The sequence below is a fragment of the Nerophis ophidion genome, linkage group LG09 (genome assembly GCF_033978795.1).
Source record: "Nerophis ophidion isolate RoL-2023_Sa linkage group LG09, RoL_Noph_v1.0, whole genome shotgun sequence".
Classification (NCBI taxonomy): Eukaryota; Metazoa; Chordata; class Actinopteri; order Syngnathiformes; family Syngnathidae; genus Nerophis; species Nerophis ophidion.
The window spans coordinates 31,135,382-31,155,730 of NC_084619.1; the positions used below are offsets into that span (position 1 = coordinate 31,135,382).

General features: G+C 37.5%; 1 protein-coding gene across 1 annotated transcript; it reads right to left on the reverse strand.

The window, feature by feature from the left end:
* Nucleotides 1–1,347: 1,347 nt before the first annotated feature.
* Nucleotides 1,348–15,653, reverse strand: bag3 (BCL2 associated athanogene 3). Its single transcript, XM_061910822.1, has 4 exons — nucleotides 15,388–15,653; nucleotides 7,898–8,233; nucleotides 7,445–7,795; nucleotides 1,348–3,530 (listed from the first exon to the last, which is right to left on the reverse strand). The coding sequence occupies exons 1-4, from the start codon at nucleotides 15,583–15,585 to the stop codon at nucleotides 2,697–2,699; spliced, it is 1,719 nt and encodes a 572-aa protein (XP_061766806.1). The 5' UTR covers nucleotides 15,586–15,653; the 3' UTR covers nucleotides 1,348–2,696.
* Between the last annotated feature and the right edge of the window lie 4,696 nt (nucleotides 15,654–20,349).

A 20,349-nucleotide genomic window follows, 5' to 3' on the forward strand; every position in this document is an offset into this window, starting at 1 on the left:
TTGAAATACATTTAGCAAGAAAGATTAAGTGCTTTCGCTGGCCACATAAAATAATGTTGCACGCCACATGTTGACCCTGAGCCTCGAGTTTACCACAGGTGCTCTAAACTAATCATTCTTTAGTGCTGAGTTTGTGCCCGTAATCAAATCCCTTGTGCTGCGATATTCTTTTAAATCTATAAATATTGTCTGATGAAGACGTCACACAGTCTCAAGTGCTGCTTTTGAGCCGTTAGCATTATTGCTATTTTAGTTTTAAAGTTATTAACGATTGTTCATTATTGTCATTCCAAGTGCACTCAGCCCGTCATTTGCTCCAAATTAAACCTAGTCACAGTTTGTGCCGTTAAAATGATTGTTTGTACTATTTTGGTTTTTGATTCATTCAAGGATTATACTGTCCCATGATGACGTCATCACCATGATCATCATATAGATTGAACAATTTTAAGTATATCCACACAATCGATCATTTTAATGGCACACAAGTATGAGACTAAAAGTGGTTCCCATTTTGAGACTTTGTGTTACAAACGCGCTCCCATAGATCAAAAAAGTTATTTTGGTCCATAAATAGACTGGCTTCTTGCGTGTTGCACAAGAACAGTATGTGCTTTGTGCACAGTGAAAAAATACAATAGGTTTTTCACATGCAGCTACACATTAGGAAGTATCACATTTTTTGCACTTCATTGTGTCCCACATGCAAAATACATATCTTCTGGGGGCAGTGCACCAAATAAACGGAAAGTCATTACCATAGAAATTAAAATTAGCATCATAAAAACGCCCAACAATATTGGGCACGCTTTTGGTCTCAACCGCTTAATTGTTACGACCCTCAGTAAGGATAAAGAAGGTATTCTTGAGCATGTTAAAGAATCCACTCGTTCAAAAGCAAGAGTAAGCAGCATAGTCGTCTCATTATTGAGACTGAAAGTTTGCTAATCCTTTGTCTGGAAGAGCAAAATCAACGCTGTAGCTTTGTGACCCTTAAATTGTTTAAGGGGAAGGTTAAACGATTGTTTGAAGGCTTGAAAAGTAGAAAATGGTTAGGGAGAAAGTGAAGCATTTATAAACTGGTGCTTTGACTGGAATTATACGAATGATAAAGGTAAGCAATAGTTTTTGCTTAATTGCTGTTTTTTGTTTAATTCTTGTGTTTAGTTTTTTTTAATACTGTATTTTATGCTCTTATTGTGTTCTGTGTATAGTCTGAGGAACTTAAATGTTAATTTTGGTATGAGTTTTGACTTTGAAGGAACAGAGGATGCTCGTAACCTGAGAACCACCAATGGGGGGCTGGGTGAGCAGAAATGGACCAATAAAAAAATCATCTTTAAAAAGTAAAATAGTACAAACAACCATTTTAGTGGAAGAAACCAGTGCAAATGATTGAAACTCTTATACCAGAGTATTCCAAGGTTCAGGTGAACAACCACATTCTCAGTAACGACTCAGCACAGTCCAGAGGAGAAATACAAGCAGCAACTGACCAAAGACACTTATACAATTGTTATTCTTATGATTAAACGCACACTGTCTAAAACATTTTAAGTCATCTTATAACTTTATCAGAAATTATATTTTGGGGACCAACATATTAGTCAAAAATACTGTCAAACAATTTATTTCAACCTTACCAATAGATTTGCTACTTATTACCCGTGATCGATACTAAGCCACAATCGATAATTTGTGAGGGGTTTATGGATAAGGCATTACCGAGGGCTCACTTTGGTGACTAATTATTACGTAAATGGTGCAAGATCAATCATAAAACAATTTTTTGACACATGTCAAGTGATAGCTTGGTTCCTTGTTGCACCTAAGGCAGTTTTTGTCTGCGCTATTACAGATTGTGGCTTTGGTAATTCTGCAAAAACATTCTAACAAATCTGACTCTTGATACCTTACTAGAACCAAGTGCTGATTGTCTCACATCTCAGTTCCATTTGTCACATTCATAATATCGTAAAATATAAATACTGGTTTAATGCTTTGAAATGACAAGTTAACCAATGTCTATACAATCACTCAAAACACATCAATCAAAGCTGGTGTAACAAGTATTCCAAAAAATATGCTGATCAGTGTGATACATTCCTAAGATGACAAAGTGCAAAGATGACAAAATAATTTCTATACCAAGAAGGAGCATCCTAAATAAATCATATATTGTGTTTTGACACAAAAAAGTCCAAATGGTAATAAAGGGGAAATGCTCTTCTATTGACAGTGGTTTGCAAAGTGTACTGCTCTAAAGCCCCAAATGTCTGCAGTCATTCTACTCGTGTGTGCAAACAAATGTGCCGAGTGGATTGGGGAAAGCTCTGTATTATATTGAATCAAGACAGAAGGCAACTACACATAACATTTGTTAAGAAAATGCTTGATTTCTTTGATAAAGGCCTCTTAATCAAACATTAATTTCACAAAAACTAAATGTCAACATCCTACTCATGACAGCTGCCTTATTATGAAGACACCTGCACAACACTGAAGGCAACAATGTCGTCTTGAGAAACATAACAGCAACAACGTTGTCTTGTGAAACATTAATTACTGTATGTGCTAAATGGCAAGAAATACCAACACAGTTAATGACCGCATGCAACTTTCACAAATACTGTGCAGAGCACAGCGTGATCTGGAACACACCTGTTCTCTATCAAACAAACACCTGCAACTTCCAGTTAGGATATTTCCTTCGCCATCTCAGCATTCTCCTTGGTGATCATGCTGGGCTCTCGTTTCTGTATTAAATTGTCTCCCTCCGTTGAGGCCTGGCTAGTAGGCCTGGTTGACGGTTCGTCCAGTTGCTCTAGTTCCTCCAGTATGTTCTGAACGCGACGTACTCCATCCCGTCTTCCCTGCCGCACATCCGCGCGGCCCTCTGGGTCGACCGAATCTAATGCTAAGAGCTCTTTTGTTAGCAATTCCTCCAGCAACAAGTATTTCTTATCATTCTTTTTTCCTTCAAAAGATTTCACCTCCTGCTCCAGTTTAGCAACCCGTTCAACTATCTTCTGTACTTTGGCCAAGCCTGGGTGAACAGGACACTGGGGTGGTTGCTCTGCCTCTACCTTTACAGGTGGGACGTCTGTGGCAACAGGTGCAGCTTCATGAGCTTCTGGTTTTGATAGTATTTCAACTGTGATGTCTGGGGTGTGCTGCTCTGCCTGTTGCGGCTGTTGGAACTGTTGTGGTAATAGCTCTGCCTGTTGCGGCTGTGGGAACTGTTGTCTTAATTGCTCGGCCTGTTGCGGCTTTGGGAACTGTTGTGGTAGTTGCTCGGCCTGCTGAGGCAGTGGAGGTGCCGGAGGTGGTGCATGCTGGAACTGCTGAGGTTGCTGAGGCGGAGGCTGTTGGAAGTGTTGATGTTGCTGAGGTGAAGGCGGTTGAAAATGAGGCTTTTGGCTGTCCGCATCTGTGCACATAGGCTGAGAGACCTGAACATTCTCCGGTCTTGGCTGAAGGCTTATTTGATCATGCTCCATTTTCTGAGGTGGCTCTCTCATGACGATATGCTATGGAAATTATAAATAATTAGCAATGCAATACATTTAACACATACCAACATTCATATCAGTTGACATCTCAAGTTAAGGGGAACTGACTTTTTTGGATTTTTTAGATATTATTCACACTCCCTATGGGAATCAAGAACACATGTTCTCTTTTTTTATGCATTCTAAATCGTAAAAATATGCTAGCAAAAGGTGGTTGACAAAGCAAGTATGAGGATTCGAGCTATTTCGCCTATAATGCCCTCAAAAAAGCTGTTTTTATGTACATGTTGTAAGTAATATATTAATATATATGTAGATTGCCCATTATATATATATATATATATGTATATATGTATATATATATATATATATATATATATATATATATATATATATATATATATATATATATATATATATATATATATATATACACACATATATATATATTAGGGCTGCGAATCTTTGGGTGTCCCACGATTCGATTCAATATTGATTCTTGGGGTCGCGATTCAATTATAAATCGATTTTTTTCGATTCAACGCGATTCTCGATTCAAAACCGATATTTTTCCGATTCAAAACGATTCTGTATTCATGCAATACATAGGATTTCAGCAGGATCTACCCCAGTCTGCTGACATGCTAGCAGAGTAGTAGATTTTTTTTAAAAAGCTTCTATAATTGTAAAGGACAATGTTTTATCAACTGATTGCAATAATGTACATTTGTTTGAACTATTAAACAAACCAAAAATATGACTTATTTTATCTTTGTGAAAACATTGGACACAGTGTGTTGTCAAGCTTATGAGAGGCGATGCAAGTGTAAGCCACTGTGACACTATTGTTCTTTTTTTATTATTTTTTTATAAATGTCTAATGATAATGTCAATGAGGGATTTTTAATCACTGCTATGCTGAAATTATAACTAATATTTATACTGTTGTTGATAATATTCATTTCTGTTTCACTACTTTTGGTTTGTTCTGTGTCGTGTTTGTCTCCTCTCAATTGCTATGTTTATTGCAGTTCTGAGTGTTGCTGGGTCAGGTTGGTTTTGGAATTGGATTGCATTGTTATGGTATTGCTGTGTAGTGGTTTGTTGGATTGATAAAAAAAAAAAAAAAAAAGGTTTTGTTTTGTTTTTTAAATCGATTTTCAAAAAAATGAGAATCGATTCTGAATCGCACAACGTGAGTATTCGAATTGTTTTTTTCCCACACCCTTAATATATATATATATATATATATATATATATATATATATATATATATATATATTAGGGGTGCAAAGGTACGGGTATTTTATCGAACCGTTTCGTTACGGGGTTTCCGGTTCGGTGCGGAGGTGTACCGAACGAGTTTCCATACGGACATATTAAGTAGCATACTGCACGTTGTGTAAACAATACACAAAATGCCGGACATTTGAAGCATTTAAGAAACTCTGCCCTGACAGCTCCGCAAAAGAGGACGTCCTGTGAAAAGAGGACGTATGGTCGCATGCTAGCAGTGACCGGGCTAGGTCCTGGCCACAATTCCTCCCCTCACCGGACCCAAATGAATTATTGACCAATCCAAGGCTCCCATTACTTCACATCAAATATTCCAGTAAGAAAAATATTTTTGGTGGAAGATTTTGCAAATTTGGTAAATAAATAACCAAAAAAGTTATGTTTTATTGTTTTCTTACTGTACGGAAAATGAACCGAACTGTGACCTCCAAACCGAGGTACGTACCGAACTGAAATTTTTTTTTGTGTGTGTGTATATATATATATATATATATATATATATATATATATATATATATATACATACATACATACATATATATATATATATATATATATATATATATATATATATATATATATATATATATATATATATATATATATATATATATATATATGTGTGTGTGTGTGTGTGTGTGTGTGTGTGTGTGTAGTAACAGGCACCTTCATTATACTGTGTAATATTTGCTGTGTTTTCAGCATTGCCATCTACAGTCCCCTTCAAGGTTTCTCATTGTTTCAATTGGGTTGAAACAATGAGAGTTTTTTTATTGCCCTGATATGGGATTTGAGCCGAGGATGTCGTTGTGGCCTGTGCAGCTCTTTGAGACACTTGTGATTAAGGGCTATATAAATAAGCTTTAATTGATTGATTGCTATGGTTCTTACCTCGGTTTTTAAGGCCACGGTTTCGCTTATTTTACAGAATGTTTTGGCGAGGTGGAAAAGAGAACAGCTTTTTTTTCTCTCAAACTTATTTTGTTAATTTGCTTGTCATCACAAACTTACTTCCGCAATAAACACAGTATTATTGGTGTAATGAATACCGCAATACTTTTATTTTAGGTTAACATTTATTTATATTCTTGGATTACTTTTATATATCAGTGCTTCTCGCCAGTGCTTTGGCAGATGGCAAGCGGCGAGCCAGATTTTGGAGGTTTTTTTAAACTCAAATTCTGTATCTTATATTTTAATGAAAATACATTAAAGTGCCATTTGAATTTGAGGTATTGTAAAATAATGTGTACCAACATATAAAACATGTTAATGATTATTTCAGGAACAAAATGTTTGTATACACAAACTCAAAAATTATTTGAAAAACACGGGTCTGCAGAGTTTTTAGTACAAATTATATCAGAGGAGTTGAATCAGAGCAAACACATAAACACAAAGTCTGGTTCAAAAATATTTACATATAAAAAAAATGTTTTCTGAATAAATTACTAGATGTGCTTGTCCTCCAAGTCAGGACCAATACAGTAGTTATGTCACAAAGACGTTCTGTGCCTGCCTGCGAGTCCGCATTCAGGGCATGATTACAACGTCAACTCAAGCAGTCTGTCACTAAAGTTCCTGCTTCTTCTATGGCAGTGTTAGCCATATTTCTTTATTTTGTTCTCCTGGACGCACAATGCTGATTGGACATTAATTACGACGTGATAATCCTGACTTTCAAGACGTTGGACAGGGATGGTCGCACACTCATACGGACCCAAAGGCATTCACACAAACATGACACGCAAACACACATTTACAGAAACACGCAGGATCACGGTCAGTAAAGGCGGATTCTCCCGTGCAGAATTATAACAAGCACCATTGCTACCATACTGTTGACTACCACGGTATCTTCTGAGAGACATTTCCGCCATGTTTGATCGAGGAAATATACTAATAGCTGATCACCATGATAAAACTCAAATGAATCCTGCTAATCGATCACGATAATGTTAGGCAGGTCCAGCTCTAGTGAAACAACATATAGTGCAAAGTACTAAACAAAAAATACAAAACTACAAACAGAATAAAACAATCACATACTGTACAATGTCCGTTCTAACTGTGATGCCGAGAGATGGGATGTTGATATCTTTCAGCACAAGACTTTTGCTCCCTGTTTAGATTAATTTGTCATAATTTTCACTCATCAGGTAAACAATGCCGGCAGAAAACGGTATCTTACCAAGTCTTTTTGTTCAGGTCTAAATTCACCAACTTCTTGGTTTATGGCCACAACATTCTACTATACAGGTGTGAGGCAGCATTTATAATCTATCATGAACTTTAACCAACTCAGAAGAGATGCAGCAGCTCAGTAGGTCAAGAGCTGCAGTAGACATATGACCTCCGTGATCAAGGCATTGAGTTACTAAAAATAGTTTATTGCCTTTGCTCTTCTGATAATAATGTCACTAATACTTAATTATGGTGCAGGTCACAGCATGTAGATGGAGTATTGTTGGCGGGTTTTAGATGTTTTTAGAGGGCTTTTTGGGGGAATAGACGATTCTCATTAGCTACATAGACTGCAAAAAAAAAGAAGCGACATGTAAGTTCTTGTCTCAAATAACGATTATGAATTCTAAAAAAAAGTATAGTTCCCCTTTAAAGCACTCCAAGTATATTACCTGTGGTCTTTCACCCAACACCTGTGTAACAATAGGTGACTGGCTTCTTCTAGTATGTGGCAGGTGAATAGCAGCAGCGTCACGATGCTGGGGAAACATTGTGGGAGAAGCTCTTTCCCGTGGAGGCTGCATTGCTGCAGAATAACCGGGCCATTCGTCTTGCTGAAGACGGTGGAAGGGCTGCTGATGCTCCGTGTAGGGGACACGCTGAGTGTGGATGGACTGATTTAAAGGAGGCTGTGCTTGCATTGGGCCTCCACCACCCTCATGGATTACAGGTATGGAGATGTAACCTGCTTGCAGACCAGTGCTACTGGGACGTGGGGGTTGGTTATGCGGACCGCTGAATACCTTAAAAACAATTTAGCAGGAATTAGAGACAATTACATTTTCATTTGCATTGCATTGAACATAAACACAGTACAGTATGTTTTTTCTTTATTAGACACCAACCTCAGCTGTTTGGGAAACAGGTGAGTTGGCCTTTCCAGGCGCCGGGGAGCAGATGTCACCAGATCCATGTAAGGGTGATCTAGGCCTACAATGAAGACCTGGTGTTGGAGAAGGAATCCGCCCTTCTGTTCGGATGTTTTGTGCAGCGGTTGGCTGGATGTAAGAATAGCAAGGGTGCTGTTGCGGTTTGAGATCTGCACCCTCATGGAAGACTGGGATTGGAACATAACCAGGGCGAAGGATGGGGTGCTTCATCTCTTTCACAAAGCTCTTCTTTGTCTCCTGAGGGCTTGGTTCTAATAGTATGCTGGGTCCATTAGTTGACACCTCTCTGACCTGAAAGAGTAAGTAAAAATATGAGCTGAAATGTACTATCAATAATTTAAATATCACATTTTAAGGATTTTCACAAAAAATGGTATTGAATCATTACATTATTGTTATTATAAATAATGATGGAATTAAGTTATTGGATTGATGAGCAGAGGGAGTATTATGTTTGGATGAAGTTTAAAAATTATTCCATCCCTACTTCTACAAACTGATATTTACAATTAAGTCAAGCCAAAATACAGTCCACATGAATGTGCGCAACAAAATCAAAGCTGTGTGACACATAAGCAAAGGTTAAAGGTTAAAATTAAACATTTTTAACAGAGGTATGCACAATCTATCACCTTCTTGGCTTTAAATATTCCTCCTGCACCATTGCTAAAATCACATACAGTAAAAACATTAATTCTTTTAGAAGACGTACAGCTAATTACCGTACCCAATTACCAAATGCATGCACGCAAACACAGATGCAAGTGTTAAAATAAATGAAAGCACTGACGTTTAAAATCTGTCTAACTGACATGACCCAGGAAGAACAACCACCCACATGTTAACAACTGATGGTGGCAGATGAACACATAGTCCTGGCCAACTAGCAAAAAACACTGTTGTGCAAGTCCAGGTGCTATTAACAACCAGATGTAGTGACAGCGGGGACGACCAATCACACTTTAGCAGGAAACTGCAAAGCCAATGTGGAGAGGGAAATTGGCTTTAGCTAGAGCTTCTGCTTTCCGCTTAGTCTTATTGTTTGACCGGTTTCCATTCAACATACCTTTACTATAACATTGTTACGTTACAGTGAGAACATGTACAGTGGAACCTCTGATTTTGTTATTAATTTGTTCCAAAGGGCCGTTGAAAACCTATTTGTCTGAAAACTACAAAAACACCTCATAGAGGAAAAAATAATTTTTTACATGGACACAAATAATCACAATAAAGGTCCAAAAATTTTACAATTACAAAAATTTTAATCTAATGCAGTCCATTCGGAAATAAATTTAATACCGAACCAGAGGGCTGGTTTATCCATCCATCCATCCATTTTCTACTGCTTATTCCCTTTTTGAGGTTGCGGGGGGCGCGGGTATAATCGTCTTCACTGCGTGTGGTTACTAAGTCAGCGTGACGCAATTCCACTTTTGAGACAGCTGGATGTTTATCGCCTAGCGGCAAACATGGCAGAAGGAAAGCAAAAGTGATCCGTTGCAGTCACAACTTTCTTGTTACAAATGTTAGGAGAAATCAGAATTGTTGAACATCTTGATAGTTGAAATGTTAGAAACAACGAGTTGAACAAACAAGTCCATGAAAATAATGATTTAAAAATAAATACATAAACAGACATGACTCTAGACAGGAGGAAAATTAAACATGTCTGGCACAAAGAGACAAAGGGCTAAGGATGTGCAGACAACGCAACTTTTGCTTACAGCATAGGCAAAAGTAGTTTCTTCTATTTCTTCAAGTATTTAAGGAAGAAATTGACAACCCAGCTAGTTTTTTCTGAATGTTTTTTTATAGAGAATAGATACTGTCTTATTCTTTATTTTGATCAAAACAACCATTGATATTTGCCATCTATACAATTAAAAAAAACATGGTGTGAGTCCAAAAAAGAGCAGGAAGAAGCAAAAGCTCATAAGTTTTATATTATTATTTTACATGCTGAAAATAATGCACAATGCATGACAAATGAAATGGATAAACATTTAACATCAGTGACATGTACAAGTGAAGTACTACAATTTAGCCTTGTATGCATTTTCGAAAAAAAATATAAGCCATTGCCATTGTTTTCTGTCGGTAAAAACTCCTGGGGGCATGTCTCCAATGTCACTCCGCATGTAATATTTTTTTTACTATGACACAAATTCTAAACATATTTATAATAGTGCTGTCAAATGATACATATTTTTTATCAGATTTACACACTTTTAAGTTTTGATTATTAATGACTAATCACAGCAAATGACTTGCTTACATAACTTAAATTAACACCCCAATATTTTGACTTGAATGTCATTCAGGAAGATGTTTAATGTCTTAATTGAATGTAAGTAATTTATTTTCTCAAAACCTGTTTACAGTTGTATCTAAAGTATTGTCAGGGTGTATTGTAAAGCGGCATTTGCCATTTCAAAGTCTCATCACTCATCTTTGCCCTGATGTATGCATTGACCTGATAACAACCTGCTATGCCTTTCGGGTAACAATCCCCGGATACGGTGGAGCATGTGCGCTTAAACGTAATTGCATGATCCATGATTAATGCAATATTTTTTTGTGATTATTCACATGAGTTAAAGGGGAACTGCACTTTTTTGGTATTTTGCCTATAATTACTTATTAATTAATGAGAGACAAGAACACATATGTCTGTTTTAGTGCATTCTAACTCGTAAATAAATGTACAGGCAACTAAATGTCTGCTTACAATGAAGCCGATGGGAGCCATAACGCCATTGCGTCTACTGTGTCTATTTTGATCATAGAATCCAATAAATAACCATCCAAAAGTAATGGTAAATGGTTGTACTTGTATAGCGCTTTTCTACCCCTTTATAAGGAGCCCAAAGCGCTTTGACAGTATTTCCACATTTACCCATGCACACACACATTCACACACTAATGGCAGTACCATCAATACTCCATTTACAAATCGTGTCCTGAATATTAACCATGTATTAGCAATATTATTATTATAAGCGCGAACATTAAAGGGGAACTGCACAACTACTGCGCCCATAACATCAGATAAATAACCATTCAAAAAGTGGCAACAATACTCCATTCACATTTTGTGACTTGACTATTAACCAAGTATTAGTGATATTGTTATTGTAAGCGCTAACACAGAAAAACTATTTATAGCGGAGCCGTGATCACTCCCTGAGTGCCAATATTTACATCATTGACTGATCAGCTGCTTCCTCCTTTCCCTGCTCCATGTACGTTTATTGTAGATCATGAATCATGCCTCTCACCTGGACAGACCGTGGGTGTTGATATAATCCAACAAGTTGGGACACATTGACAGCCATATAGAACCTGGAGCTGGCGAGAACCACACGGAAAGCACCTGTTGCCCCTACCCCACTCCGTTTCTTCTTGAGGATTATGAGGCATGTTTCATCAAAATGGAAATATATGAATGTCCTAGCAGTCAGCATCCTAATGAAAGCAGACCTTATACAGTAAGTGATGTTTTATTATGTTTGTTGGCTTTCATAAAGTCTGCATTGAGAAAAAATCAGTGCTAAAGAAAAAAAAAGCTTACGTGATGCATTTTTTTAATTTATGCACCAAGTATGCTTAAAATGACCTACATACGTAAATATTAAATAATATCCTAAATATGCTCGTTAATACATCACATATATACTTGTATCATATACATAAACCCTAATCCAGGTATTTGGATTTTTTAGGGGCTCTTTAGGCAGAATTAGGGCTGTGAAAAAAACAGAAACAGGTCCCATAGGCTCCATTGTAAGCGGTCTTTTGATTGCATTTATTTAATATTTCGACTGCAATAAAAAAAACACAGCTGTCATCATGTCTTTCATAATGATTGTGAACGATAGGCAAAATTCCAAAAAAAGTGCAGTTTCCCTTTAAGGACCTCCATTAAGCGAGCATTGAGAGGCAACTTCCGTATGCTGCTGGTGAGCTGCTCTCTCGCCTCTGAGCTTGTGAAAGTTCATTCTAGAATATAAATCATGCGTCTCACCTTAAAAGGACATAAACTGAGAAGTTGATGGAAGCGTTTGGATTTTTTTTAAGCGCTTCATATGCAGAATAGAGCAACTTCCAAAGGCTGCATGTAAGCTGACTTTTGCTGGCATTTATTTACTAGCTAGCGTGCATTTAAAAAAAGAAAAAACACGTGTGTTTGTCTAACATAAGAAATGTGAATGGTGGGCAATATAAAAAAATAAAAAAACATAAGTGCTTGTCTTACAAAATAAATGTGAATGGTGGGAAAAATTTCCCAAAAAAAGGAATTCCCCTTTAACTTGTTATTTTTCACAGCCCTAATTTAGAGCAATGTCTAAAATAGTTTTAGAAGACTTGCTCCTGCTTAAATGTGTCTTCAATAACTGAAAATGTATTTTGCATTGTTGTCAGAATGACTAGACACCTGCCAGTGACAGTATAGTACAAGCAACAGGTTTATTCATAGTTCATTGAGTCCCTCCTGTAGCCAATGACAACCAGCCCTGAAAAATGTCATCCCAGAAACTGATTTGAAATGTTTCCGTGTGCAAAACCAAAATCGCTACGTTTCCAGGAGTGACCCTTTGCCCTCTGGCCATTTCAGTCCGATGTAAGCTGTCTTTTGATCGCATTTATTTAATATTTAGAATGCATTTTTAAAAAATACATCCGTCGTCATGTCTTTCATAATGATTGTGAACGATAAGCAACATTAAAAAAAAGTGCAGTTTCCCCTTTAAGGACCTAAATTAAGCAGGTACATTGACAGGCAACTTCCGTATGCTGCTGTATTATCATCTTACGCTGGTGAGCTGCTCTCTCACCTCTCTCACCTCTGAGCAGGTGAAAGTTCATTCTAGAATATTAATCATGCCTTGAAAGGACATAAACTGAGAAGTTGGTGTTAGTGTTTGGATATTTTTTTAAAGTGTTTCATATGCAGAATAGAGCGACTTCAGTAGGCTCCATTGTAAGCGAACTTTTGCTCGCATTTATTTACTAGTTAGCCCGACCATCCATCCATTTTGCACCGCTTCCCTTTCCGGGTCGCGGGGGGTGCTGGAGCCTATCTCAGCTGCAATTGGGCGGAAGGTGGGGTTTACACCCTGTACAAGTCGCTACCTCATCACATGGTCAACAAAGATAAACAGACAACATTCACACTCACGTTCACACACTAGGGCCAATTTGGTGTTGCAAATCAACCTATCCCCAGGTGCATGTCTTTGGAGGTGGGAGGACGCCGGAGAACCCGGAGGGAACCCACGCAGTCACGGGGAGAACATGCAAACTCCACACAGAAAGATCCCGAGTGCAGGATCGAACCCAGGACCTTTGTATTGTGAGGAAGACGCACTAAACTCTCTTCCACTGTGCTGCCTATTAGTTAGTGTGCAATAAAAAAAATAAAAAACTTGTGTGCTTGACTTAAAACAGAAATGTGAATGGTGGACAAATTTCCCAAAAAATGTGGAGTTGCCCTTTAAAGGCCTACTGAAATTAGATGTTCTTATTTAAACGGGGATAGCAGGTCTATTCTATGTGTCATACTTGATCATTTCGCGATATTGCCATATTTTGCTGAAAGGATTTAGTAGAGAACATCCACGATAAAGTTTGCAACTGGAGAAAAGCCCTGCCTCTACCAGCAGTTGCAGAGGATGACGTCACATGTTGATGGCTCCTCACATATTCACATTGATTTTAATGGGAGCCTCCAACAAAAAGTGCTATTCGGACCGAGAAAACGACAATTTCCCTATTAATTTGAACGAGGATGAAAGATTCGTGTTTGAGGATATTGATAGCAACGGACTAGAAAAAAAAAAAAAGTAAAAAATAAAAACGCGATTGCTGTGAGATGGATACTGGCGTTTTTAGAGAAATTTACTAGGATAATTATGGGAAATCCCTTATCTTTCTATTGTGTTGCTAGTGTTTTAGTGAGTTTAACAGTACCTGATAGTCGGAAGCGTACGTCCACGGCCGGGTGTTGACGCGCAGTGTCTCGGGTAAGTCGACTGCAGCTGTACGGGAGGCGCAAGCTCAGCTGATATCCGGTAAGTGGCGACTTTTTAACCACAATTTTCTCACCGAAACCTGCTGGTTGAAAATTGCCCGGGATCCATGTCCGCTGTGATCCATAGTAAAGTTTCAACTTTGTGAATTTTAAACAAGGAATCACCGTGTGTTTGTGTGGCTAAAGGCTAAAGCTTCCCAACTCCATTGTTCTACTTTCACTTCTCCAATATTAATTGAACAAATTGCAAAAGATTCAGCAACACAGATCTCCAAAATACTGTGTAATTATGCGGTTAAAGCAGAGGACTTTTAGCTGTGTGTGTGTGTGCAGCGCTCATATTCATAACAGCCTGTGATGTCACGCGTACACATCATCATTACGTGACTTTTTCAAGAAAAAAGTCCCGGGAAATTTAAAATTGCAATTTTGTAAACTAAAAAGGCCGTATTGGCATGTGTTGCAATGTTAATATTTCATCATTGATATATGAACTATCAGACTGCGTGGTGGGTAGTAGTGGGTTTCAGTAGGCCTTTAACTCGTTTTTTTGACAGCCCTAATTTAGACGAGCAATGTTCACAATAGTTTAAGAAGATTCTTGCTCCTGTTTAAATGTGTTTTCAATAACAGAATATGTATTTTGCATTGTTGTCAGGATGACTAGATACCTGCCAGTGACAGTATAGTACAGACAACAGGTTTATTCATAGTTAATTGAGTCCCTCCCGTAGCCTTTGACAACCAGCCTTGAAAAATATCAGCGCAGGAACTGATTTGAAATGTTTCCGTGTGCAAAAACAAAAGTTGCTATGTTCCCGGAGTGACCTTTTGCCCTCTGGCCATTTGAGTCTGGGACTTCTGCAGGCAAGCAAGCAGCATTGCACCAATTTTATCCACTGACAGCTGCCTTCTTTCCAGCAGCTTCTGCCTTCCACAGCTATGTCTCACTGAGGATTAACAAGTGGCAGCGTGTAAGAACCCCCTTTTTTTGGTGTTCAATCAATGTATCAGCAAATGTGACATGACATAACATATAGTCTACAACCCCCAACTCCCCAACCCCCCTCCCCCTTGCACAAGTGGACCAGCCTCAAGCCTTGTATGGAAAAAGTTTAGTATGAGGAGGCGTTTGTCGCCATGAAATAAGTGATTTTGGAAGTGGAAGGTGGTGTTTACATATACTGCAGGATGAGTCATGGGATACTGATGTTATTAGATCAGTGGTCGTTGTAAAAAGGCTGTTGAGGGGGCAAATATGGCTTGCATGTCATACAGCGGTGGAGCTAACTGCGCAGCTCGCAACGTTTAACGGGTCCGAACAGCCGCTGGCGTCACGATGTCTATTCTAACACACACACACACACACACACACACACGTACAGTTCCGATCCTCGCCACAACTTGTTACCTTTTGGGTGTCGTGTCTGGGGTCGTTCCAGGTCGTGGTGCGGTTGTTGTGATCCACGAAGAAGGGCCAGCCCGTCTGAGGGTCGATTTTGACTTCCCAGCCGAGGGGCAGCGGGTCGTTGTCGTTGTTCGCCATGCTCGGTGTCGGTGACTGCATCTTCATGGCGTGCATGCCGATGGCTGCCGGGTACTGAGACATTTAATACTGGCGACGGACGCTTTAAAAGATTCCTTCAAGTGACGTGGAAAAGTGGGCTGGAAGTTTCTGGAAATAGCCAGGGTTAATGTCGGGGGCGGACAGCGCTGGATGCTTATCATGGCTTCGCTAACTCGTGTCGCAACACAACACATATACGCTCCTTTCATCGCTGACTCATGTTATATCGAAATATTTTCCATTTTAGAAACCCCAGATTGGATTTTAAATGGACCAAAACCCTGGACCTTTGCAGAATATTGAAGGGAATCCTTATACCAGGGGTCACCAACGTGGTGCCCGCGGGCAATCAATTTTCAAGTAATGTTTTTAATTATTATTGTAAAAAATAATAAACACATTTTAATGTATTCTTCATTTTAGCTTCTGTTTTTTTTTACAAATAATATTTGTGAAATATTTCTTCTATCTTATGATTAAAATAAAAAAATAATATTCTGGCAAATCTAGAAAATCTGTAGAATCAAATTTAAATCTTATTTCAAAGTCTTTTGAATTTCTTTTAAAATTTTTGTTCGGGAAAATCTAGAAGAAATAATGATTTGTCTTTGTTAGAAATATAGCTTAGTCCAAGTTGTTATACATTATAACAAAGTGCAGATTGGATTTTAACCTATTTAAAACATGTCATCCAAATTCTAAAATTAATCTTAATCAGGAAAAATTACTAATGATGTTCCATAAATTATTTTTTTATTTTTTTCAAAAAGATTAGAATTAGCTAGTTTTTCTATTCATTTTTTTCGGGTGAATTTTGAACTTTAATGAGTCGAAATTGAAGATAAACTATGTTTCAAATTTTTATTTTTATTTTTTTCGTGTTTTCTCCTCTTTTAAACCGTTCAATTAACTGTTTTTTTAATCATTTATTCTCTACAAAAAACCTTCCGTAAAAGGAAAAAAAAAGTATGACGGAATGACAGACAGAAATACCCATTTTTTTTATATATATAGATTTATTTAATAAAGGTAAATTGAGCAATTTGGCTATTTCAGGCAATTTATTTAAGTGGGTATCAAACTGGTAGCCATTCGCATTAATCAGTACCCAAGAAGTAGCTCTTGGTTTCAAAAAGGTTGGTGACCCCTGCCCTATACATTCTGCATATACGCGCACATCCACTTTGGACATTATTACCTCAACTTACGAGCTTAATGAGTTCTGTGACGGAGCTCTTAACTAAAAACACTTGTATCTCAAATTAACGTCTCCCACTTGAAGGAGTCACGAGGAGAACATGCAAACTCCACACAGAAAGATCCCAAGCACGCGATTGAACCCAGGACTACTCAGGACCTTTGTATTGTGAGGCAGACGCACTAGCCCCTCTTCCACCGTGCTGCCCTATTAAATAAATAATACATTTAAAAAAAGTATTTATTTATTTATTTATGTTTGTCCTGTCCTGCTTCTCAGGCATATCATATTGTTGATGTAGACCAGTGGTTGTCAACCTTTTTTCAGTGATGTACCCCCTGTGAACATTTTTTTTATTCAAGTACCCCCTAATCAGAGCAAAGCATTTTGGTTGAAAAAAAGAGATAAAGAAGTAAAATACAGCACTATGTAATCAGTTTTTGATTTATTAAAATTTATAACAGCGCAAAATATTGCTCATTTGTAGTGGTCTTTTCTAAACTATTTGGAAAAAAAGATATAAAAATAACTAAAAACTTGTTGAAAAATAAACAAGTGATTCAATTATAAATAAAGATTTCTACACATAGAAGTAATCATCAACTTAGAGTGCCCTCTTTGGGGATTGTAATAGGGATCCATCTGGATTCATGAACTTAATTCTTAACATTTATTCACAGAAAAAGAAATCTTTAACATCAATATTTATGGAACATGTCCACACAAATCTAGCTGTCAACACTGAATATTGCATTGTTGCATTTCTTTTTACAGTTTATGAACTTACGTTCATATTTTGTTGAAGTATTATGCAGTAAATATATTTACAAAGGATTTTTGAATTGTTGCAATTTCTAGAATATTTAAAAAAAAATCTCACGTACCCCTTGGCATACCTTCAAGTACCCCCAGGGGTACGCGTACCCCCATTTGACAACCACTGATGTAGATAACCATATCGGCTGTACAAATTTACTTTACAAAAGAGAAGTATGGAATACTTCTATGGTTGCCTTATTTGTATTTGACTTTATTAAATGTATTAATATTATCATTTGGTGCAGTCGGGCCTGAGCAGGAGGGGATGGAAAGAGAAAAAAAAGGAAGACAGAGGGGGGAATTGTAGGGACAAGAAGGGGATATGACAAAGAAACAAAAACAACAACAGCAAATACAACAAAAAATATTTTAAAAATTTAAAGTTGCCATCAATCCCACGTGGTTGCTTGGCATTGTCCGTAGGTGCTCAGGCCCCAAAGCACCCTTGGGATTGGCGCCTATGCTAACAACTACAGTAGTTTTATTAAGTAATGTAATAATGTACAGCATTTAGTTTGGAGAGTGAACTTCTACGGCATTTCCTTCCGGCTGCTTCCCCGTCAAACACACCATCAGCAGCTTCTCCATATTTTCATGGATAAATGTCCGCCGTTTGGACATTATCTTAACATCCTTTCACTTGCGTTGGAGTCATTTTGTTCCGGTATGGTGCAGACTAGTAGTGATATGCTCAAATTGCTTCGACAAGACATGTGTTTGATGATGTATTTCTTTAATTCAATGAATAGTATCTACTGCTTCTTCCCGACAATGTCCTTCAAACTTATGTTCTCCATTCCCAAGTTATGTCAATCTCTAGCTGTGAGATAATGATAGTGAGTAAGACCTGATGTTTTTTTGCAGCTCTTTTGGTGTACACCGTGACATTTGATATGCCAACTAATGGCAGGGATGTTTGTAACTGAATTTTTGCTTCCAACTTGAAGCATAACAATTAGCCGAGAGACAGCTCTCATTTCAAAATATTCTTAAATAGGGGCACTCAAAATTTGAGATAACCATTATACCAGGAAAAGTTTGGTAGGGGTGCAGCTTTAATCAAACAATTAATACCAAAGTATCAGTATTGGGTCAACATTTGCGTGATGAGATTTATATTTTTCAGTTATTTTCAAAAATAAACGTGTGTTGTTCGAATAATTACTATGTTATTTCTAGTCGGAGTGATACCAAATTTCCTATAAGGAATAGGCTGATGTAAATCCAACTAATCTGTTTCAGATATCTTAATTCATTAACACAAACACCCTGCACCCAGCATTTACATTGAAGAGTGGACTTCTATGGTATCTCATTCGAGCTGCTTCTCTCTCAAACACCATCAGCAGGTTCTCCATTTTTTCATGGATAAAGGTCTGCCGTTAAGATATGATTCAAAAGTACCTAACAGTTGTTTACTGGCTAAAAATAAAATGATCCTGAAAGTGATCACATTCATTTTAGATTTAATTATACTGTACAATATCCTTAAAACATGTCATTGTGAAATAATTGATAATATTGTACATTGTACATTTTACTCCTCGTTTCATATTCAAAGTGAAAACATTTAAATGATTGGTTTGCCATTTAAAGTGAGATCCGTACAATTAGGTCAGAGCTTCTCAAACTTTTTTTTTTTCTGTCATCCCCACTTTAGACTAAGGGGTTAGTTTTCAAGGCCCACCTACCCCCATCGCCCCAACAAAACAATTTATTGGACATCATGTGAGGTCTCGAGTTGTCTCTTTAATTTGTTGGGTCTCATGCTGTCTGCTGCTAGCCGTTTTAGACAAAGAACACACAGGGGTCTCTCCTCTGCCCCCACCTCCGCTGCCGTGAATCCAAGAGCAAGATACCCTTCGCCATATTTTCTTTTAGGTTGACTTTTTGGTTGATTAGACCCGTCATATTTTTGTTTCTCCGCAGACCTTTGAGGTGCGAGTTGCAAATTTAGGGGCTGTGAGAGGTTAGACCGCGGAGGCATGGGTTTGCTTTTTTTTTTTTTACTACAGCCGACGAGGCACATATGTTTTTCAAATTAGACTGTGTCGTATTTTGGGGGAATCAAACAAACATTACAAAGAGGTTTTAGGACCAGACAATCCATTGGATTCGATACAATTATCTTATTCAGGAATTACATTTTATTTTGAAAAAGTTATCAGTAATCTTGAAATACGTGTTATTTATTGGAATTGTAGATTGAAAAAAGAAATAATCAAAAGCCATACATCATGAAACAGGCAACAGAAGTACAACAAATCAAAGTTGAAAGAAATATTACATACGCAGAGGCATTTAAAGTGAGAAATCAAGAAAGTGTAGAAAAGAACAGAAGTGTGAATAGTTCAAGAAATAAAAAAAACAAGAGGCAACAAATACAGGAATTTCCACGGACAAATTAGTTGTATTCCTGGCTCACGTAATAAACTGTACAGAACAGGCTAGAAATAAGACTGAGAAGATCAAAATAATTGTCAAAGCAGCAGCAAAGTTGTTGAAAGAACTATCTTGGGACAGGGTGCAAGCTGTACTACAGAGAGTAGACGTGACGGAGTCATGTTACCACATTCCAACACCCTGTTAATTGTCCGGTGGAATGCCAGAAGTTTGATAGCAACCGAACATGAATTAAAGGGATATATTAAAAATATGAAAACTAAACCACATATAATTTGTATTCAAGAAACAGGGCTGAAGCCAAAATTAAACTTTATAATAAAAGGATATATAACGATTCGTAAAGATAGGAATGAAGGGTAAAGAGGATGATGTGCCACATTTAT